The sequence below is a fragment of the Carettochelys insculpta genome, chromosome 17, assembly GCF_033958435.1.
Source record: "Carettochelys insculpta isolate YL-2023 chromosome 17, ASM3395843v1, whole genome shotgun sequence".
Taxonomy (NCBI): Eukaryota; Metazoa; Chordata; order Testudines; family Carettochelyidae; genus Carettochelys; species Carettochelys insculpta.
Genome location: NC_134153.1, coordinates 6,752,281 through 6,774,992, shown reverse-complemented (window position 1 = coordinate 6,774,992; position 22,712 = coordinate 6,752,281). Strand labels below are relative to the sequence as shown.

At 49.2% G+C, this 22,712-nt stretch overlaps 1 protein-coding gene across 1 annotated transcript; it reads right to left on the bottom strand.

Moving 5' to 3' along the window:
- Positions 1 to 2,291: 2,291 nt before the first annotated feature.
- Positions 2,292 to 21,154, bottom strand: SRMS (src-related kinase lacking C-terminal regulatory tyrosine and N-terminal myristylation sites). Its single transcript, XM_075011340.1, has 8 exons — positions 20,673 to 21,154; positions 12,981 to 13,102; positions 11,376 to 11,542; positions 9,675 to 9,816; positions 8,540 to 8,698; positions 5,479 to 5,660; positions 4,716 to 4,872; positions 2,292 to 3,606 (listed from the first exon to the last, which is right to left on the bottom strand). Exons 1-8 carry the CDS (start codon positions 21,026 to 21,028, stop codon positions 3,383 to 3,385), a joined length of 1,509 nt encoding a protein of 502 aa, XP_074867441.1. The 5' UTR covers positions 21,029 to 21,154; the 3' UTR covers positions 2,292 to 3,382.
- Between the last annotated feature and the right edge of the window lie 1,558 nt (positions 21,155 to 22,712).

Genomic DNA, 22,712 nt, shown 5'->3' with positions numbered 1-22,712 from the left:
CTCCTCTTCCCTTCCCAAGTGGTGTGTAATGCTGCCAGCGCAGCTCACTGGAGGCAGGGCAGATGGTACCTGTCGGGAGCAGACTTTGCAATAACGTCCTCTGAAATTTATAGCTAAACTGCAGCCCTGCCCATCAGCCACTCCTCTATTGGCACAGCAGCACAGAAGGAAGCCAAATGTATTACTCCCAGGTCACAGGTGGGCCCAAAGCACCAACCTGGTTGAGCAAGCAGGGCTGCCTCTAGCATGGGCCAAAGGTGGAGGAACCAGGCGTGACACTAGGAGGACACGTCTGTGCTGCATTCCGGAGGCGTGACTGCCACATATACAGACATACAGGCCTCAGCTTTAACCCACTCACATCCTAGCAGCACTAGAACTTCAGCCAGACATACCTCATCCCAGCCTATACGAGCCCAGCTGGGACCCTGGCTCTCATTGGGTGGCTGGCCATGCTCTTGGGGCTTTGTTGCTATCAGTCCCTGAGCTAACGAGATTGCAATCAGGGCTGGGAGTAGGGCCAGCAGCTGGGATGCCATGCACATGTGCCTGGATGCCTCCCATTAGGAAAGTCTCAGTGCAGGACTGGCAGCCAGACCTCTAGATTCCTCCAGCACTCTTCTGAATGCCTACCGCCCCAAGTCAATGGTTAACCATGTGACTGACAGACTTTTGATTGGGTACATGGTTACTGGTTTTATGTTTTTATATCCCTAATCCAAAGACTACATCTACTACTTCCCCTATTCGTAAGGTTGGTTACCTTGACAAAGAAGAGTATTAGCTTGGTTTCACGTGATTTGTTCTTGACAAAGCCATGGTGACTGCTTCTTTCACCGTCTTATCTTCTAGGTGTTTGCCAATGGATGGACTGATGATTTACTCCCATTATCTTTCTATATACTGAGTTAAACTGACTGGTATATAATTCCCTCGGTTGTTCTTGTTGCCCTTTTAATAGCTGGGAATTCTGTTTGCCCTTTATCAGTTCTCCGTCCTCCATGATTCTCAGAGATCATTATTAACGGCTCAGCAATTTTTTTCACTACGTTTTCTGGGATGTATTTTGTTAGGCTATGTCTACCATAGAATAAGAAAGCTGACCACAGATATTCAGTTCTAGCTATGCCAATTGCATAGCTAAAATTGATACATCTGTGTTCGACTAACTTATCTGTCTATACAATGCAGAGTTTCTCCTATTGACCGTCCTTACTCCTTGCATCTTGCACCGAGTACAGGGGTTGACTGACCCCTGAGAGGTCAATTTCACACATCTCTACTAGATGTGCAAAATCGAACCCTGGATGATCGACCCTGAGCCTTGGATCCTGCCCCTTTCACACTGCTATTCACTGCTAGTCATCAGATCACTGCAATTTTTTTTTTTGGTGAAAACTTTGAAGCAAAAAAGGCATTTACTTCTGCAGTCATTGTTGCTTTTTCCGTCATTGACTTTGCCTCTTCATTGAGTAATGGCCCTAGTCTGTTTTTAGTCCTCCTCCTGCTTTATAGTATTTGTAAAATATTTTCTTGCTACCCTTTATAGCCCTAGCTGATTTTATGCCTTGGTCTTTAAATTTTGTTTGTACATGCTGTTTTTTTTCTTTTTAATTCATCTGGTGTACTTTAACCGGATTTTCACTTGTATAACAGTGTTTTGAGTTTCAGGTTGTTGACAATCTTCTAGGGTAGCCACAGGGGGTTCTTACCATACTTCCTGTCTTTCCTACAGAGATCAAGATAAAAGTGGGAGGCAGCCCTGGTGAAAGTCTCTGGGTAAATGGGTTTAAAACAAGTATGGTGTCATGATAAGTGTCTACTGTGGACCATCTAACCTGGAGGAAGAGATGAACAACTAACATAGTCACTCCAAGCACAACATGGTGGGGTGGTAATGGGAGACTTCAGCTATGGAGATATCAGGTGGGAAAATAGTATAGCAGGGACCACCAATTAGCCAACAAATTATTGGAATGCATTGGAGACAACTTGTTATTACAAAAGGTGGAGGAAGCGGCCAACAGAGATGCTCTTGGTTATTGATTCTGACAAATGGAAAGGGACTGGTTGAGACTTTGAGGCTGAGACTAAAGTGATCGGGAAGTTGAGAGCATTTTTTATTTTAAGGAATGGCAGGATGGAAAACAGAAGAATAATAGGCTTCAAGAAGGCAGAGTTTAGCAAACTTGTAGGTACAAGCCTATGGAAGCAAGTGAAAGGGAAAAAAGAGTTCAGGACACTTGGCAGGTTTTTTTTTAATAAAATCACTCTTAAGGACACAAGCACAAACTGTCCCAATGCATAAGAAAGGTAGGAAGTTTGATAAGAGATGGCTATATACATTGCTGTTGGGTTTTTATTTTTTAAGAGGACTCTTCCCTAGATTATCTCGGGAATCCTCCCAAAGCTTCCCTGATCCTCCTCCAATACTTTGATGAGAAAACCAAAAAGTTGCTTTCAAATACTTGTATTTAAATAGACGGAAAATGGATAGCAGGACATCCAGGTTTGCAATTAACAAATAAAAAACAATGCCATACTTCTGGTGGCCACTAAGTGGCACTAAAAGACAGGCCAAGCAGCTCAGCTCTCCCTGGAGTACCAATTAGAGATGATGATGGTGATTTGTCATTTCACAGTTGGAGGACACGAAGAAGCCAAGTCCCTTTGCTACAGAGTCTAAATGAGGAACATGACAGGCAAAGGAGGCCTAAATCATACATACCAGGTGGGTGCAGGAAGGATGATGGTTACAGGAACACAGTTATACCTTTGTCATTCAGAAAAAAGGGCTTGGTGATTGGCAGTTTCAGGCATAAAGAGAGAAGTCCCGGCAGATCTGAGACCCAAACATGGGATGCGTGGCTGTCTCCAAAGCCCACTGAGGAAGTAGGGATTCACAGCAAGATAAAGCAGTGTCAGATAGGATTCTGTTACCTTGTCCACAGGCAGTGCAAAATCTGGGTGGGTTTACATGATTGATAAATAAATCAGACACACACCACGAATAAGTCCATCTTAATGACTACTCCACACAGACAAAATAAATGGGAAACTTCACTTTCAGTGCAGCGGGTAGTTTGTGAAATCCTGCTATGCTGTTTAAATTAAGCTTGTCTTATACCCAGGATGTCGTCTTTGCTGTATCACATGCACAAGGGCTAGTCCTGGGGAAGACCAGAGCCAGGAGGCTAAACTTCTCCAAAATAGAGCATGGTTTCCCCTGCCTCCCATGGGGAAGGGCTTGTGTATTTTCATCTGACACATGCCACGCAAGAATGCCCTACAACCTCAGGCCCCATAGATGTTGGCCAATGAGTCGGAGGCCTCCAGCAGTGCTTCTCCACTTGGCAGGTATGTGACCAGAACCCCAAGGTAATCAGCGGGGTGGGCTGTCAGGCCGCTTTGAGCAGGAGAGGGAATTGTGCACCCGTCTGTAAATTGAGCAGAGTTTCTCTCTCAGAACGAGAAAGGTGGGTCGTTCCTCAGCGTTAGCTTTCCAACACTCCAGCATGACGAAATAGACCTCAGGAGGGCAAGCACTTGGCCGAGGGAGACGGTAACCCATGCTGATTTGCTGGATGGTTTCTTGGTTGGTCATTCCTGCAAGGAAACAAGAGACTCCAGTGACCCTCGTTAGGGATTTTGGAATCCCTATTGACGATCATGTGGTAGAACTTAGCCCGTCAGCTGTGGAGAGTCTGGCCAGCCCAAGCTACTGCTAGTATGAAATGACTCCTCCATCACCCTTCAATCCCTCACCAAGTGCATCTCCCATGGGTAGTGAAACTTGTGTCAAGCAACTATCAAGTCTGCCTGCAGGCTGTGCGGTAGCTGCTGCAGGTAATATGCTGAAAGTGTAACTGTCCACATAGGACTTGAACGTGGACCCTCTGGAGCTTCATGCTAAAGCTGTGGAGGAGACTCATTCTTGCTCTGTGTAAGTGCTCTAGGTGCCACTCCATGGCAGACTGTGGGTTACAAAAGCCCCCTTTCCTGGCAGCAGGGCTGGATGGTGGAGGGGCACATGTTTCATCAGGCATGTCCTCTCAATGTCAGTGAGCTGGGGAGCCAGAGGACAGCCATCTTGTGAAAAGGGGTCACTGCAAAAAAAATAAATCAAACTCACTCACAGAACCGAGTCTCAGTTGGGATCAGTTGACTTGGGCTGGCACACGGGGCCCAAAATAGCTGGGTAAATATTAGGTCGGTGCTCTGAGATTCTCCGCCTCGCCACGTTTCAGAGTCTAGGCACCAGCCCGAATGCCTACACTTAGACCCGCAATGTGAGCCTGAGGACAGGTCTACGCTACACTTTAAAGTCAATCATAGACATGGAGTTCCAGCTATGGCAGTTACGTAGCTGGAATCGACATACCTACAACTGACTTACCTGGCCGTCCTCACCGAGGGAGGTCGACAGGAGAAACTCTCCCATAGACTTCCTTACTCCTCACAAGAACGAAGAGTACAGGGGGTTGACTGTCGACCCCGACAGTTCAATTTCATGTGTCCCTGCTAGGCATGTGAAATTGAACCCCAGAAGATCGACGACGACCCTGTCAGTTGACCAGGGCTCCAAGCATCATGGCCACAGGTGCTCTTCATGTGTAGATGTACCCTGGAGGATGTTCTCTTGGAAAAGCATGGCACTGTCTCCCTTGAAAGACAGCACGGTCCTACAAAGAGGAGGGGGTGGAAGGGCACCATACCTTCATATGGAGTCTGTCCATAGGTGAAGACTTCAAAGAGCAGGATCCCATAGGACCAAACATCGGACTTCAGCGAGTAGGTGTGGTAGTTTGCTACTTCTGGGGCTGTCCACTTCACTGGGATTTTGGTGCTGCTGCTGGTGGAATAAACATCATCCTAAAAAGCAACAGTAAATACCCCATGAGCAAAAAGGAAACATCAAACCCAATAACCCCTCTGTCAGAGGCCTGGGGGCCCGAAGCCTGGACAGCTCTTTCACATAACCCCGTCACTCTTTCTCCTCAGCAATCTGCTTGTTTAAATTCTAACACTGATTGGGCAGAGACCTAGAATAGCTGGGCAGAGGGCATAACAAAAGTTGTCTCCTGACACATGCGATGGAGCTGGAGACCATGTTTTAGTACGTCAGTCTAGTTGGAGCTCTGGGCACTGTCAACCTGGGAGAGTCAAGTTTGGGTCCCTGGTAGTAGTTTCTCATCCACTAGCCAGGTCTGGACTGAGAATGGAGATAGGAGAGTTGGTGTTGGGGGAGAGGTGGAGTTGACTGCTCTGCGGCACCCAACGCCAAGGTCCCACTGCCAATGACTCAGCTGTATCTAGGTCTAAGCAGCTGGCAGGATGGTGCCACCTTATAAAAGCCTCAGTAGAGGGGTTGGAAGTTGCAGCATGATTGGGGCTTTGGAAGTGGGAGTCCCTTGGGAACAGGGCAGGGAACTTGGACACAAGCAAGACAAAGGGACCAATAGCTTCCAGCAGACCAACCTTGAGGAGCCTGGCAAGTCCAAAATCAGCAATTTTGCAAATCAGGTTGTCTCCTACAAGTATGTTCCGTGCTGCCAAGTCCCTATGAACGACGTGCTGTTCTTCGAGGTACGTCATCCCATCGGCCACCTGGCAAGCAATGCTGATCAGGTGGAGCGTGCTCAGAGCCCTTCCTTCCAGACCTGTTAACCCAGCAAGCCAGGGACCAAAATCAGTTTCTGTTGTAGGCGGATCCATTAAAACCCTCACCGAGCCTGTTATGGAATCAATATGTCCTTGTCGAAAAAGACACATGCTGCGAAGAACTGACAAAGTGAACACTCCCGTTATGACTGTGTGTAGCCTTTATCACTTGGTCTCAGCTCTGCCATGCACTTACACTCATGCTTAACTTTGAGCACATGCAGGTTCTCCTTGTCTCTTCCACACCTGTAAAGTTGAGAGCGTGTTTCAGCGTTGGCAGACTCTGGGCCCCTCTGAGCTCCGAACAAACTACATGTTGCAGGGCAGATGTTGGTCTAGAGAAGTAGTTTCCAGTTCGGAGCATGAGCCATGAAGTCTAACACTTGGTTGGGAATTGTGTTTCCGAACCCATCCTACTTGGGAGCTGCTGCTCCTTGGATAATGAGCTCTACTGGATCGATAACCCAACAGGAGATCATGTTAGTCAATGAAGGGTGCTGCCTAGCCTAGCTTGGGGAGCTGTGTGACCTGTTTCCATGACAAGGGCAATTTCCTCACCTTTGATATTCACAGGAATGGGACACAGCCTAACTAATTTGCTTTATGAACTGGATCTACCAGCAACAGGTAACCCTATTTCCCCTCCCCCTCCTTGCTATATAAACCTTAGATTCTATTTTTCTACTCCATTTTCATCTGAAGAAGTGGGTCTGACCCACAAAAGCCCATGACCTAACACATTTGTTAATCTCTCAGGTGTGACAGGCTTGCAATTTGTGAAGCTACAGACCAACACGGCTACCCCCTTTGAAACTATTTCCTGGTTCAAGGAAACTGAAAGATAAGAACGAGGGAAAGAAATTCCACAGGTATGTTCTTTGTGATGTTTCAGGGCGGAGTCATAAAAATGGCAGCAGGAGACTTGCCCTTTTCACAGTGTCACATGCCAATGCCCCCGGGACAAGTTTTGGCATTTCACTTCCCGCCAAGGCTTTGGCTGAGCAGGCTGGAGAACTTAAAACTCACTCTCCCAGTCCTGCAGTGACACAACCCACTTTGGACTCTCTGAACAATGAAGCAGCACCAACTGTTCAGCCGTTCAGCCTGTGTGAATGTCTCAAGGTGCCATGGCAACGCTTCTTAGAGACAGGTGTCATGCAACACCAGGAGTTCAACCTTTGAGGGAATCTTGTCGACACACACAAGTTGCTCCACTGTCACCACACCGATAATCGTTTGAGAAGTACCACCTCCATAAAGGAAGTGGAAGAAGCTCTTCTGGAATAAGGCAGAATTATACTGAAATAAACCACAAAAGTACTGTTCTGGTATAAATATCTTAAGCTTGGTCTACACTAGCCGGGTAAGTCAATTGCAGATATGCGATTCTCGCTATGGAGAATGCATAGCTAGAATTGACTTATCTGCAATCAGCTTACCTGGCCACCTTCACTGAGGAAGATCAACGGGAGAGTTTTTCATGTTGATTTCCCTTACTTCTCACAATACGTGAGGACACGGGTTGAGTGCTGACCCTGATAGGTAAATTTTGTGCATCCCTACCAGGTGCACAAAACTGAACCTTGAAGAGGGTTGATCTTCCAGGTAATGTAGACATGGCCTCAGTAAATCAATCACCCCCGATCAAGTTTGTTTTACCTGTACCATAAACTGTGCATAATTAGGCTTTACATTCAGAACTGGGTGCTAAGGACTCCTGATGGTTTTCTGCAAAGACGCTAGTTGCACTACTACCCACTTCTATAAAAGAATCACAGAACACTAGAACTGGAAAGGACCTCAAGAGGGCATTGAGTCCAGTCCCCTGCCCTCACAGAAGGACTAAGCACCATCTAGACCATCCCTGACAGATGTTTGTTTAACCTGCTCTTAAATATCTCCAGTGATGGAGATTCCACAACCTCCCTAGGCAATTTATTCCAGAGTTTAACCACTCTGATAGTTAGGAAGTTTTTCCTAACATCCAACATAACCTCCCATACTGCAATTTAAGCCCATTGCTCCCTGTCCTATTATCAGAGGTGAAGGAGAACAATTTTTCTCCCTCTTCCTTGTAACAACCTTTTAGGTACTTGAAAGCTGTTATCACGCCCCTTCTCAGTCTTCTCTTTCCCAAACTAAACAAACCCACTTCTTTCAGTCTTCGCTCACACATCATTTTTTCTAGATCTTTAATCATTTTATTATTCTTCTCTGGACCCTCTCCAATTTCTCCACGTCTTTCTTGAAGTGTGGTGCCCAGAACCGGACACATTCCTCCACTTGAGGCCTACTCAGAATTACTTCTCATGTCTCGTTTACGACAATCCTGTTAATACATCCCAGAATAATGCCTGCTTTTCTTTCTTTCTTTTGGCAACAGTGTCACATTGCTGACTCATATTTAGCTTGTGCTCCACTATGAGCCCTAAAATCCCATTCTGCAGTACTCCTTCCTAGACAGCCAGTGTTATGTGTGTGTCACTGATCATTCCTTTCTAAGTGGACTACTCAAAATTAAAAGTGGCAAATTGTCCCTGGCTGATTCACGGTGAATTGGAATGCACTGCAGGACACAGGGCCAAATTTTGCGTTCACTTACTCTGGGGTAAGAAGGGACTTGCTCTGTTGATTGAGGAGGAGCTGTCTGGCCTTGTCCCAGTGTAAATGAGAGCGGAGCTCAGTAGGCTGCCTCTTTTGACATTCGTGTTGTTGTTATTTTAATTTGGGTAGAGTAGAGGCACCCTGCTGGACCTTGCCATGGACCTGCAGTGCCCTGAGACTCAAGTACCTGAAGTGGCAGTGCCACATGAATGCAGTGCTAGGCCTGGGCAACTTCCCACATAGCCTTAAGCAACCAGGGAAGAGTGGTACTGACCGCTGAGGTAGGTCTGCAGGTTGCCTTTCCTCATGAGCTCGGTGACGATGTACAGGGGCTCGCCCACAGAGCAGACGGCATGGAGTTGGATCAGCCTCTCGTGCTTCAGGTGCTTCAGATTCTGAATCTCTTTGGCAAAGTCTTCTGCCTTCATGTCCGCTGCCGATGAAATGGAGACATTTCTAGGGTGAGTAACATTCTTGCTAATTTCAACCCCACCATTCGTACCTTGGCTTCTCCACAAGGCTACTGGGGCTCACCTTCTGGGCTCTCCACCCTCCCCCTTGGCTATCACAGCTCATGTGCATGCACCCCAATCCCTCACAACTGATTAACAATAGCATTTATTGCTGTTGTCCTTGTTAAAACTGAGAGGCCATTTTCAAGTAGCTGCTGAGTGGAGCAGGATCTTCTACACTAGTGATTGTTGACCAGGGGAACCCTAAACCTGGAAGTACACCATGGGGGTACATCACCTCAAGAAGATATTTGCCTAGTTTTACAACAAGCAACATAAAAAACCAGTTTCGTACAATGGCTTGTTTATACTGCTCTACTTACTACATGCTGATATGAAAGTACAATATTTATATTGCAGTTGGTTGATTTGATAATTTTGTGGTAAAATGAGAAAGCCTGCAATTTTTCCCTGACAGTGTGTGGTGAGGATTTGTGGTTTTATGTCTGATTTTGGTAAGCAAGTTCTTTCTCGGTGACGTGAAACTTGGGGATACGTGAGACGAATCAGACTCTGGAAAGGGTCTGGGAGTGTGGAGAGCTCCTGTTCCATACAACGGAACACTGTCTTACCAGGAGGCCTCCAGGCTGATGGCAGTGGGTGGGTAGATGTGGAAGCCATTTTGTTAACTCCTCATCTTACCCAGGCCTGCATTTCAAATAGGCATGTATCGATGTGTGAATGCTTTTGCACACACCTCACTTACAGGCAAGTAGCTTACTCAACTGTCTAATCCAGGCAGGAAGTTCTAGCTGCAGTTAATGTATTCAATCTGATTGTTTACAGGAGAGGTTGGATGATCAACAGGGAAACAAACCAGTCTGGAGAGATTTCCCCTGAGAGTGAATGGAGGAGACAAGGTGGGGCATGGTGAACGTTCCTTTCATGTCCACCCACCTTGTTTTATGATTTTGATGGCAACTGGTATCATGTTCTTCCACAGGCCTTCCCACACCTCTCCGAAGTATCCTTCCCCCAGCTTCTTCCCTAGAGTGAATTCTGACCGGGGACGTTCCCATGCATCTCTCACTGGAGGTGGCTGTATTAAATATGCAGACACATAGAACATTTTATTTCAGGCCTGTGTCAGCCAGCTAGTCAAGAAGAGGCAGCTTTATGAACCATGGCAGATTTGGCCATAGGCTGAGAAGGCAACTGAAGTCAGTGTGGTCACTCTCCAGCCCTCCGATATTGGCCTGGAGTCTCCTGAAATCAGCATCCTGGTGCCAGCACCTCTTTATCTTGGTTCTCCTTAGATGTATCCCAGAATCCTTGGCAGTGGCTGCTGCCTGTGGAACACTGGGCACAGAACTTTGAGGCCGCAGGAGCTTGCTATTACTTTAAGGCCAGGGAGTACAAAACCTCAAGGGATATTGAGGGCGCCAGTCCCTCTCAGGAAGAATTTGGGTCTCACCAGAAGTGTGAAGGCAGGGAAGAGGCTGGAAGGAGTATACAATGGGAAGCAACTTCTCATATCACTGGGAGAGATCATTCCACCCTCACCATTAAAATTGACCTGTACGTAAGAGGGTTCTTAATGAAGGCATAGGAAACTGGTCTCTGTCCCCTGCAAATTAAACTTCTCAGTAGAGTTAATTGAAACTTATAGTTGCTGTTCCATGGGAAAGTCCTACATTTCAAATTATTTTTCCCTCTAAATTGGAGTTAATGACCTTAAAGCTGGCCTCGAACATGGCGTGCACATTGCTGAAAGCACTGTGCAATTCAGATTGAAGAAAGCAAAACCAGATAAAAGCCCCAGAACAAGAGGGACTCAACCTTATAATTAACACAGCAGAGCCTATAAGCAAAGAAGTTGATGGACAGACAAGTGGGCAGCTTTTTTAAAAGGACACAAACTTTTCATTTCATAGAGTGTGAAAACTGAGCTGCTCACAATATTAGTACTGCAACGAAGGGTCCTGTGGCACCTTATAGACTAACAGAAAAGTTTAGAGCATGAGCTTTCGTGAGTTAACTCACTTCTTCAGATGCTGGTCCTGGAAATTTCCAGGACCAGCATCTGAAGAAGTGAGTTAACTCACGAAAGCTCATGCTCTAAACTTTTCTGTTAGTCTATAAGGTGCCACAGGACCCTTCGTTGCTCTACAGATCCAGACTAACACGGCTACCCCTCTAATATTAGTACTGACACATTTCTGTGAAAACAAAATGGAACAAAACTTTTTTTTTTTCCATTTTCTGTTTGTTCAACTTTTTTTTCCACTGAAAATTTTTCTTTGTTTTTGACAGAACGAATACCGGGGTTTTCCCCATTCTGGCCCCATTTTTCCCATTGGAGAATTTTTAGTTTTCTGCTTCATTTTGGTTTTAGGGGGGAAAAAAACCTCCCCCTGAACCAGTTCTATATGGCACAGCCTGTGTTGTCCTTCTGAATGCCCCTGTTCTAGCAAATCACTTATCTTCCCCTCATCACAACTATGAACAAGTTCCGATGCTACAATGAAATAACAGATTCCGTCCTGAGAGGAAGAAGAAAGCAAACAGCCAAGGCCAGCAACCCAATGGGTGAACATCAGATTTAAGAGAGGCCAAGAATGAAAGAAACTAGCTAACAGGAATGTTGCATACACAGACCTTAGGAATGCAGGGTTGCAACAAGGGGCTCTGAACAACTTTCCAGTTTATTGTGTAAAAGGTGATCAGCTCCTCCATGCTGGGGAAAGTTTGTCCTTTTTGTATGTACAACCCGCCATTGGGCTCCTTGCAGATCCGGAAATGGCTGACTTTAGCATGATTACGCACTGCAGGGGAAAAGACAAAGTAGAAATTGAAACAATTCAGTCATCCAGCTGACTGGCCCTAGTCCCCTCCCTTGGTCTCAGGGGCTGAGATCTGCTCTTGTAACCCACACACCTCCAGGGTGTGGCTTACGGTCCCATGTAGTGGCACTTAGACCACTTAAAGAATGAGTCTGCTCTGCAGCCTTAGCTTGAGAGCCTGCTGGCTTTTAGCTCAAACTGTACAGGCTCCTGCACAGGGGTCCCAGGTTGGAGCCACCTGTTGGTGGTTACACCCTCACAGCCATGTAACAACACAGACTTCTGCACTAAAGAAGCACAATCTAGTTATGGCATCCAAGAGGTGGCTTGCAAGCACCCAAGCGGGTGCCTTGATCTTTAAGTGGGCTATAAATACTACTATATGGCAGGGATTTGATAGCGGACAACTCTTTATCCATCAGGCGACGGCCCAACGAGATCCAATGCCTGAAAGCTAAAGCTAGACAAATTCAGACCAGAAAGGTGAATTTTTAACAGTGAGGGTGATAAATCATTGGCACAATTTACCCAGGGACATGGTGTGTTCACCAATCACTTGAAGTCTTTAAATCAAGACTGTTACCATAAAAGATATGCTGGTGTGCAAACAGAACTTGTGGGCGTGATACAGGAATTGCTGGGCAAGGTTCTTCATCTTGTGTCATTGCAAAAGTCAGACCGAGTAATTAAAATGGCCTCTCCTGGCCTTAAAAATCTATGAATTTGCATCACTGTTCATGAAATCGAAATCAGGCCCTGCTATCTGAAATGGGAATTTCTTCTTTTTCTTTTTTTTTAAATAATCCATGGGAAAATAGAACAGTCCATGGGAAATAAAGCTCGCAGCTCAGGGCTATGAAGCTGTCTTTAAAGGGCTGTAAATTGTTTATGGCTTTCATATCTCTGACTGAGAGCAACGCATTTTCCTTTCCCATGATGATTCAGTGATCAATATTTGCATAGAAACAGGGCATTCAGTGGCCACGGGGTTGGCTTGCTGTCTTTCTGGGCAGGACACTGTAAAATGCTTTAAACACATCCTTACTCTGGGCTGCAAACCAGTGACCCCCCCCTCCACCCAGGTAGCTACATAAGGATTGCTTTCCCTCCCCTCATCTGCAGCTGAGCATGGCACAGCCCAGGGAAAGGGCGACAGAAAAGGGAACATAAAACTGACCCTGACAAGAAGTGCCTTGAGGCTGCTCTAAATTGTGCTGGGGTTGCTTTGGCCCCTGGCTGACCCCAAGATGGAGGCAGAAGACTAGGTGGTTTGCCACCAGCTTGACTTCTCTTCCCCCACAAGCTGTGCCACCCTCAGAGCCTGAGCAGTGCCGAGCCCCATTTGTGGCAGGAGGGTAGAAATGGGCCAAAGGCAGCTGCACAGCAGCATGTCCAGACGCTGCAAAGAGCTCAGGGTTACCTGACAGGGAATACTCCCCCGGGTTACTCTCGCTGTCCCGGATGAGGAAGGAGCCATGTTGATTGGGGCTTGAGAGGAGCAACTGCTGGGCTTCATTTCGACTGACTCTGCAGAAGTACCAGCTGCAAGAGAGACCAATGGCCGATCAGAGTGGCAGTGCCCCAGGAGAGACCCTCCCAGCACCTTGGCCCTGATAGGCTTTGAGACAAGACAGCGTAAAGCCCAATAATGCACCTAACTGGGCAGTGTGGGCTATGCTGGGTGCAGCTGGAGAAGTCTAGCCATTGCTTGCACTCCTGGACGAGAGAGAGAGAGGGTCAAGTCCTCCTCTGGGGTCAATTGGCAGCACCGCGCTGACTTCTACAGAGTTATGCTGATTGAGGCCAGCTAAGGATCTGACCCAGGGCCTCCAAGGTGGTCATAGAATCATTGGGTTGGAAGAGACTTCAGGAGGTCATTGACTCCAACCCTCTGCTCAAAGCAGGATCAACCCCAACCCCAGGATCATCCCAGCCAGGGATTTGTCAAGACAGGACTTATACCTCTAGGGATGGGGATGCCACCACCTCTCTAGGTAACGCATTCCAGTGCTTCACCATCCTCCTGGTGAAGGAGTTTTTCCTAATATCCAACCTACATCTCCCCCTCTGTAACTTGAGACCATTGCTCCTTGTTCTGCCATCTGTTACCACTGAGAACCCACTTTCAGGAACTTGCAGGCTGCTGTCAAATCACCCCTCAGCCTTCTCTTCTGCAAACTAAATAACCCTAAATCCCTCAGCCTCTCCTCATAGGTCTTGTGCTCCAGACCCACCACAGAGAGGTGCCCGGGTGCGGCTCTGTTCTATGACTAATGTGGTGGGATACAGTAATGATGGGCACCAGGAAGATCTCCTCAGCTAGATAATAAAAGAGCTGCTGAAGAAACTCTACCTCCCCACTAACTAGCAGCTAAAAATGGGGCAACCCGTGTGCACAGAAGACAAATGTGGCTGTTCCTTCAACACTGAGCTATACGCCGCAGCAGGAACAAGGGGGCTAGTTTAATAGGCAGGCTGAGACCTGTGTTTGCAAGCATCAGCCCAGATACCAGGAGAACTGTGGGGAGTGGATGGTATCCAGCTCCTCCTGTGCTTGAAGTGGGGACAGTGGCTATCCACCTGCTGGCAGGTTTCATTTGCACATTGTCACTTGCTTGGATGTTGCATGACCTGGCATTTCTTAGGAATGGTGCTGAGCAGGTCGTATTTGTGCACAACTGTGTTTGCTCACGGGAGCTTGGCCATGGGCGAGGTGCTGAGCCCAGCCTACCCTTTTCTTTGTTATGAAAAGCACTTTCCAGATGTAACCCAGCCCTTGTGAGCACACTGGACAGCCCGTGCACTGGTTGCTCATGCAGGGAAAAGGCTGGCTGTCTTACAGTGCTTCTGCGCCCCAGCGTTTGAGTAGATCTCAGCTCAGTAAGGCATAAAACTGCGGCACACGTGAAAAAACAACAGCGGGGTGTGCTAGCTGCACCCCATCCCCGGCAGAGCCATGAACCCCCTCGACTGACAGAATTTCCCTTTGACGTAGCTTTCTGTTCCTTAGTTTATAATGCTGCAAAGCTTTGAGCTTGGGGAAAGCAACCCACTGGTCCACTGCATAGGAAGGGACATGGCACATACATGGCTGTGAACAAGCCCCTGCAGCCCTGGGCTTCCAGCCACTATGCAGAGGTTACACTTTGGGGAACAGGTCAGCAACATCTTGCACAGGTGCCGAGAGTGGCCTATGAAATTTTCATCAGCACACAAGGCAGCAGCTCAGCCTCACCCTGCCAGGCCGCCGGTGGAGTAACAAAAGACCAGCTATGCTATCAACCACCACCTAAACAGCAAAGCTCTGCCTCTTTATTTATTTATCAACAAAGCTGTGCTAAGTGAGCACTATGCAGCTATGTCACCATGACAGGAGCTATTTCGGGTTACTGCAGTATCCCAAAAGAGCTGCCCTGCGTCTGTGCAACGTGCCCGTGATTGCAAAATATTTTTCAAAATAACGGGCATGCTAGTTCAATATCCCTGCGCACCTCGTCCCAGCGAGGCAGGACTGCAGGTTGTGCGTGAAGAGCTTTGGGAAGAGCAATGCAAACATGCAATTGAAGGCAAGGCCTCTTAGGGGTTGAACTTCCCGGATGCAGTGCAGGCAGGGCCCTGGGAAGCTTTTCATTAGAGGCACAGCCTGTCACAACTGGCCCTGGAGGGAAGCCAAGCTCCTTAAGCACTGAGGATTCACTGAACGCTCCCAGCCCTGGGCCAGCGTTGTCTCCAATCAGGTCTCTTCCACCTTAGCTCTCCTGGGTACTAAAATCTGTATGCACAAATACTTATGCAGTGTGCGCGAGGATGCAGCGGATCAGGAGAACTAGTATATGTCTCTTCTCACCACCCTTCTAATTATTCTATAACTTAGTTGTTATTATCGCAGTGTTTAGCAAGTCTAGTCATGAAGCAGCTTTCTAGTCTGCTAGCAGCTGTAAAACCCTGGGAAGAGAGGAATTTGTACCAAGAAGCTGACAATATAAGGGCTGTGACAAGTCCATTGGCAGCCCCGTCGGGGTTCTGTGCTTCTTGGCAGATTTTTATCGTGTGCCTCAGAAACTCACCATGGCCCTTCTGCTGCGTTGGGTCTTTCCAGAGGCCAGTGTCTCCATTTACCAAGCCATTCTCATCACTGGCAAGTCAGGAAAGTGGGAGCAAGCCCCCTTCAGAGGGTTCCAACACCCCTGTCCTCCTTCTAGGGTGGCTCTCCAGGGGAAGGGTTGGGAGAACCCAGGCCCACCCACTCTGGGCTCTGGCCTAGAAACCCTAGATGGGAAGCAGCTGATGGGGTTTTGCCCCTGCCCCAATCACAGCAGCTTTTCCCTGGGCCATTTCTCCCACTGCTTCCCTCCAGCATCTTCCTCCTGCGCTAGTCTTAGCCACATCTCTCTTCCACAGCCTCAGTCTTCCTGCCTCTCTTCCTGGTCCACTTCTCATCTCCTTCCCCACTTCTGCCTGGAGGGGAACCTTTCATAGCAGGGCCAGGAGGCTTTAACTGGCAGCAGGTGTCTGATTAGCGTTTTTTCTGCAGACTGATTCTTAAAGAGCCCCAGCTGTCTGCCCTGACTGCTGGGCTGCGCTCTCTGAGCCTTGGTGGGGAACAAAAAGGCACTGACCAAGCTCCCAGTATATTTCACTTCCACCAGGCTCTTGAAGCATGCAGTCTGTGGTCTGCCACAGTACCAAGCTAAACTGCACTGCTCCTAAAAACCTGCCCATCAGCAATTCTGATGCAGCCCAGAGGATTCCCAGCTCCATCCTCCCCCTACCATCCCCTTAATCCTGCGATATGTGCATATCCATTGTCCAGTTCATCTGGGAAGGGTCAGAGATCATCACTTTCCAGTCAAGCCCTGAGGCCAGGCAGATCTAAGGGTCCTCAAGTCCATTGCTGCAGAAAGCTGTGCCAGTAAGGGTGCCAAAGTGCAGAACAGCTTGGCCCTGAAAGGAGCCAGGCACATTCCCACACCGTCCTCTCTCAAGGGGGATGGCTGACTGGTGCCCCTGAGCCAGCATTTACCAATGACTCCAGCCACTCAGCGGCTTCTTACACTTAACACAGGCCACAGATGGTAGGTCCTGTTCTTGTTTGTATCACGTTTGTACTTGTTGGGAGGGGCCAATGGGAAGACAGGTTGTACCTGTCCTTGGGGCCAGGGCTGGCAGAGCCACATAGAGGGAACAGGCATATTTGCTTCAGCCACAGGTACTCATAGGGCATGTATCCGATGGGCTCTTCATCTCGCTGTCCTGCAACAGACTCACTTGCAATAAGCCCCTGCTAGGTGAGGCCTCCTGCTTCCTCCCAGCATGTCCCCCCGCCCATCTCTTCACCAGGTGTGAAAGTTCCAGGGGCCCTGCCACTGCCTTTGCTGCCAGTATCTGGGCCAGCTGCAAGCTCACATTCACCCATGTACATGACCATGAAATCTAGGTCACTAGTCATGTGCAGGACCCCAGCCTGCACTGGGAGCAGAATCACAGCACCCCACTGCCTAGGAAGGTGCACAATGCATGTGAACAGGGTTCTGCAGCCCTGCTCCTCCAGCTGCGGTGCGGCGGTTACACCTGGGGGAAAGCCTTCCACTGCCCCCTCTCAGCCCACAGTCTTGTCAACATTCCAGCCAGCAGGGCGAATCCTGGCTCCCTACTGGCTGGGGAAGACCCCCATATCCACTGCTGCCCTCACAACCAGGTTGTATGTCATAAGAACAGCCACACTGGGTCAGACCGAAGACCCTTCTAGCCCTGTACACGGTCCTCCAATAGCGGCCAATGCCAGGTGCTCCAGAAAGTGTGAACAGACCAGGGACTCATCAAGTGATCCCTCCCTGTTGCTCATTTTGAACCCAGAAAAACAGGGTGTAGGGACAATATTCCCACCCACCCATTCCAAAGGCACAGTCCTCTGGCTAAGCCTCTAACTTTTACTTTCTAGAGAGCAGGCAGTGTGGGCTAATAGCTACAGTGCCAGCTGGGCCTGGTTCCTGAAGCTACAAACTTGGGCTAGTCCCATTCCTCCAGTTCTCTCTCCCACAATGTATCTTTTGCATTTCTTTCACACTCATGCTCCGGAGAGGGACTGCATCAGGCCCAGGCGCAGCTGCATCCCCTCGCGCAAGAAGGACCCGATCACCTGGGCAGCAAGAAGTGACAGTATTGGGCTAGTAACGAAGCAGGTCCTTGCGGCAGTTTCCAGAAAGAAAATGATGGTATCGGAAAAGAAGCGCTGGCTTGGACTGGTATGTCGGCCTCCACTCAGCCAGCAGTCTTGCGTCCCTGGGTAACTAGAGGGTGGGTGGTGAGTGCAAACAGTTGCAGGAGTATTTGTGAACACTTGGTGGGAGGGCAGTGTCTGCAGGCTTCTGCCACGGAAGTGCCAGTGCCTTTTGCCCTTGGATTTCAACAAGCTCGGTTATGGCTTCTACCGTTTCCTCTCCACCCCCTGCTGTGTGTGTGCAGCCACTGGGACGACCCAGGGAGATGAGATTCTTTGCTCCTGCTCAACTGTGCTCATGTTACTCTGCAGTGAGCCCATCAGCAACTGCTTTTCCGACATGTCTGCCCTCATGTCTGCCAGCCCCACAGATTAACTGCTGGCGTGGTTTGCTCCCACTGCTACCGACGATTAAAGGGAGGAACTGCTGAGATGTGAAAGTGAGGAATGTAATTGCATCAGCAGAGTCAGGCAGGCTGCACAGAATTCCTCCCCCTGGGAATTTTAGTGACTTTCACGCCTCTCTGGGGACAATTCTAAATCAGCTGCTTTCTGCACGGGGGCCATAATTAGGTTGTCAAGGAAGGTTTGCCTGGGCCTGCCTTCTGCTGTCCGGGAGCGTTGCCAGTCGTAAGAGCTCAACTGCCCTGTGGGTTTGTGCTCCACATAAGCTCTGCCCCCAAACCACATCACTCCTGGGCTCCACTGTGGTTTGATGCCAGCAGCAAGAAAAGAGGGGCTCCCCTCCCCCTCAGGCCACCTGTAATATGGTGTGAAGCACAGGAATGCTGCTCAGAACCCACCTAGCCCTCATCGGTGGACGATGATCACGACTGCACAAGCGTCAGCCCCTAGCATGATGATGTGCATGGGTGGCTATTAGTACAACCCCCTCCCCACCCCCCGCCACTGCCCCTAGGGTTTGGATGGGGGACTTTGTAAATTTGGGGGAACTTTTTAATCTTGTGGTAAATCCTAAACACGCAGCCCAATGCAGTTTTGGGCTGATCAGCTCTTTCTGATTGAATCTGGCCAACTGTTTGGGCCAAATTAAAAAAAAGGGGAAATTTTTCAAAAATGGCAAACCGCTTTGCTTCAAAATTATCGATCCCTTGGACACTTTTTTCCCCATTTTTATGACTTCCCCCCCCCGAAAATCCATCTTTTCTTGCATTTTTCTGTTCGCCGCCCCCTGCCAGGGCTTGCTCAGCCCTACCTGCCGCATGCTCAAGTCATGCTATTTTATCAGTGCTGCAAAATGTATAATCTGGCTGCCGCCCACAACTGCTGTTATGGGCAGTGTTCTGCCTGTCGCCTCCCAGGTACAGGGGGAAACGGAACAAGACGATGCACGTCAAAAATGCCAAGCGATTTCCCTTAGTGCTGGCCCAGCTGGAGGCGAGGGGGTGGGTGGGTGGGTGTCGCTCAGAGGCGAGCTGAAGAGACTAAAACGACCAGGGGAGGAGCTTTAACTGCAGGTGTGTTCACAACGCCTGCTGCCAGCAGGTGCGTCATATGCTAATGACGCCGACTGACTCACCAGTCTGCCACGGAAGTGGCTCCCGTGTGCTTCACGCAGCTTGTTGCAACTGAATTGTTCTGAGCCGGGGGGTGGGGAAGAAGCATCGCCTGACAGTGCAGCAAACTCCAGCGCCCGCTGGGCAGGATGGGGCTTAATGTTCTAGGCCAGAAATCAGCGGCAGCTGCCACCAGGGCGTTGCTGGGGAGTGGGTGCCAGGGCAAAGGGGGACGTTGGCAGGAGTCGATTGCTGCTGATGGGGAGGGGTTGGAGTCCTACACGTCAGCCTTGCTCAGGGCCCTTGCAGGGCCCCCTGTGCTAGTGCAGGAGCAGAACTCCACTGGCCCAGGGCTGTTCTGAATCGGGGGTTTGGTCTGGCGGGGTCACCGTGGCAGCTGCCTCCGTCTACACAGCTGGCCCCAGCTGTCTGCTCAGCCTCAGGGCTCCTCCCACACCCCCATCTGGGAGAAGACGCAGAGCAGTCGTTTGGGGGGGCTGATGCAGCACAAAGCCACGTCTGCACACATGGGATTGCTTTAATCAAACCATTATAACCACCCTGGTAGAAACGGCAGCTGTGCCACTAGCAAGGCGACGAACGCTGAAGCAGGGGGCTCTCACCCAGGAAGTGGCGCCGGTATATTTCAGACAAGGCCCCGTCAGTCTACGCTCAGTGCGTCTGCACTTGGGGTTACACCAGCATAACTAGTTCCATTAAAGACAAATCACTGCTACCTCACCACAGCAATGCCAGGGCAGACCCTGTGTGCTGCAGGCCTCTGGCAGCCACCTGCCAGGGATAATTATCATCTGTATTACCGGCACACCCAACAGCCCCTGGCCGGGAGTAGCAGCCCATTCCGCCAGGTGCTGCGTAACCAGCCCGGCTCTCTCTCTGCCCTGGCCCGGATCGGTCTCTCAGGTCCTAACTGCTGACAATACCAAATGCAAATGACAAATGGAAGAGGCACAAGACAATGCAACAATTCCAGGTGACCAGGGCAGCCAGAACACAGGGGCAGCAGGCCCAGCCTTTGTTCTCTGGGTCCAGCTGTGGGGCAATCTCTCAGGACCTTGGCTGCAGAGGGTGTTAGTGTGACCCACACACACGTGTGGTTCACTGTCCCATGTAGTGGCACCTAGACCACTAACCCAGAGAAAGAATGAATCTCCTCTACAGCCTTAGCTGAGCAGCAGCTGGCTTTTAGCTCAAACTGTCGAGGGGCCTGCACTAAGCTCCAGCGGTCTCAGGTTCTAGCCCACCTTAGGTCAATCTACAGCCCCGCTGCCAGGAGATCGAGCTGTTTTTCCCCCTTTGTGCTTCACTTACAAAAGACCATCCCCAGCCAAGCTACTGGGAGTTGGATACTTACGGCCGGTGAGGGCTTTCCTTGCTGATCCTTGCCACGTAATTAGCTGGGATGTAGCCCAGGGCTTTTTCCCCCGAGAGCCGTCTGGCTAAGACGTATTCCCCCTCTTCTTTGAGGATGCAGAGCTTGTCTCCTCGGCTGACGCTCAGCTCTTCTGCACTCCTGGCTTGGAAATCATACAGCACACTGAAGAGGGAGGCGCTGGGAGGGACAGGAACTGGCTCTAGGTCTGGCTGCAGGGGGACAGGCTCAGGGTCAAAACACCCAGGTGAGGGCCTGTCAGCAGAGCCTGGGTTTGGCCAGAGTTTGTTCCAGAAGGTGGTCAGGAAAGTTAAGCGCTTCCTGACAATCTGTTCCATCCCTGTCCCAAACGAAGCTGCGTCCACAGTGGGGGGGCTGCTACACCACAGAATTCCTCCACACCGCAGCAGGGACTTGCAGTCCCATGGCTCTAGTCCGGGGCCCTCTCCGTCATCTGCTGGACTCAAAGCTCCAGGGGCATGCGATGTGAGCTCAGGGCTGGACTCAGCATCTGTACTGCCTTCCACCCAGAGCTTCCTAGTGCTCAAAGTGAAACTAGATTATCCAGTGAAACTGGCTGCTGCCTGGAGAGAGCAGGAGCCTCAGACTTACACACCCATCCAGCCTGACAAACACAGCTTCATTAGTCAACTTTGTTTACATTTTAAGAAGAGAGGAGGTGCTTTTGCATTAGAAATTAACAAATCTGCTCTGGTAGTTACCAGTCACTAGCAAGGAGAAAGCGCTGGGAGGTAGGAAGGATTTGTACACGCAAGTGGCAAGTCTCAGTTAAATTATAATCGCTGTTTTGTGCGGGAGCTTTCATATAAATAATCTCCCCAAAGGTGCTAGAGTTAAAAAAAAAAAATAGTTCCAGAAATAACAAGTAAGAGAATGCAGGCGGGGTGGTGGGAAGGTTTTTCAGCTGATCTCTGGATTTTTGTCTGACATGTTCTTGTTTTTACTCCACTTGTGTGGGATCTGACCTCCAGCTCTGCCTGTCTGGATCCCTCTAAATCCCCTGCCATTACAAGTGCCTCCCTTTTAAAAAAACAGAGCTCTTTTGTGAATGCAGCCTATGTAAAAGAGAGTGCAGAATAAAAGGGAGAGATTTATTGCATTTCTTGGGTGGAGTTTATCATTTATGAAGCCTCAGATTTGCTCTGTCATGTGAAAAGTCACAGCTGGAAAGGTCTGAAGTTTGCATGGAGTTTCCATGTAAATGAGACGTACACACACACACACACACACACACACACGCTTGTGTTTTAAGTAGGGCTGTCAATTAATGTGTGTTAATGTCTGCGATTAACATAGGGAGAATGAACATATTAAAAATTAATGCATTAATTGCTGATGTTAACCACATTAATAGACAGCTGGGGCTGCTGATGGGGCGCTGCGCCCTAGCTGCTTGCAGCTGAAGGGCTGCTGGGGTTTCCTCCAGCCAGATCCCAGCTGTGGGGGTTCTCCACAGCAGGGCTGCAGGGCTCTCCCAACTCAGCTGGGGTCCTCGCAGCTGCTGGCTGGGCTGGGTGCCCGAGCACAGCTTCCACGCCCCCTACCCAGCTAATGGGGCTGCTGGCAGGGCTCTGACTGATGGAGGGTTCCCCAACCAGCCTTCCTGCCCTGGGAGCTCGAGATCAGGTTGCCACTGGGGCTCTCTGACACAAACAGGGTTCCGTTGTGCCAGGCACAGCTTGAGCTGTCTAGTTCAGCTGCTTTCTGATCCAAAAACATCCATTGTCCTGCTGGAGGAGGGACGCTGACAGATGAGAGAGTTTCAACTTGTATTAGGAAAGAGGGGGCAAACATATTCTTATTATTGTTTAACGTCACGATTAACTGTGTTAATCACGCGATTAACTGTGATTAATTTTTTTAAATCACTTGACAGCCTTAGTTTTAACAGGTAGAAAGCTTTACTATGTTGAATCTCAGCATCTTCTGCCATTAAATAATAATTGTTTTCCAGCATAATTTCCCACAGCTGTGACAATTTAAATGAATAACAATCAGAAA

Bases quoted from the DNA above. Each gene is read 5' to 3' on its own strand.
- SRMS (XM_075011340.1), bottom strand. From the start codon at position 21,028: ATGGAACAGATTGTCAGGAAGCGCTTAACTTTCCTGACCACCTTCTGG. The intron at 9,817-11,375 runs GTCTGTGTATGC...TATTTAATACAG, and splicing joins TGCAACCCTGCATTCCTAAG to CCACCTCCAGTGAGAGATGC. The intron at 3,607-4,715 runs GTATGGTGCCCT...GTTTCCTTGCAG, and splicing joins TGGACAGACTCCATATGAAG to GAATGACCAACCAAGAAACC.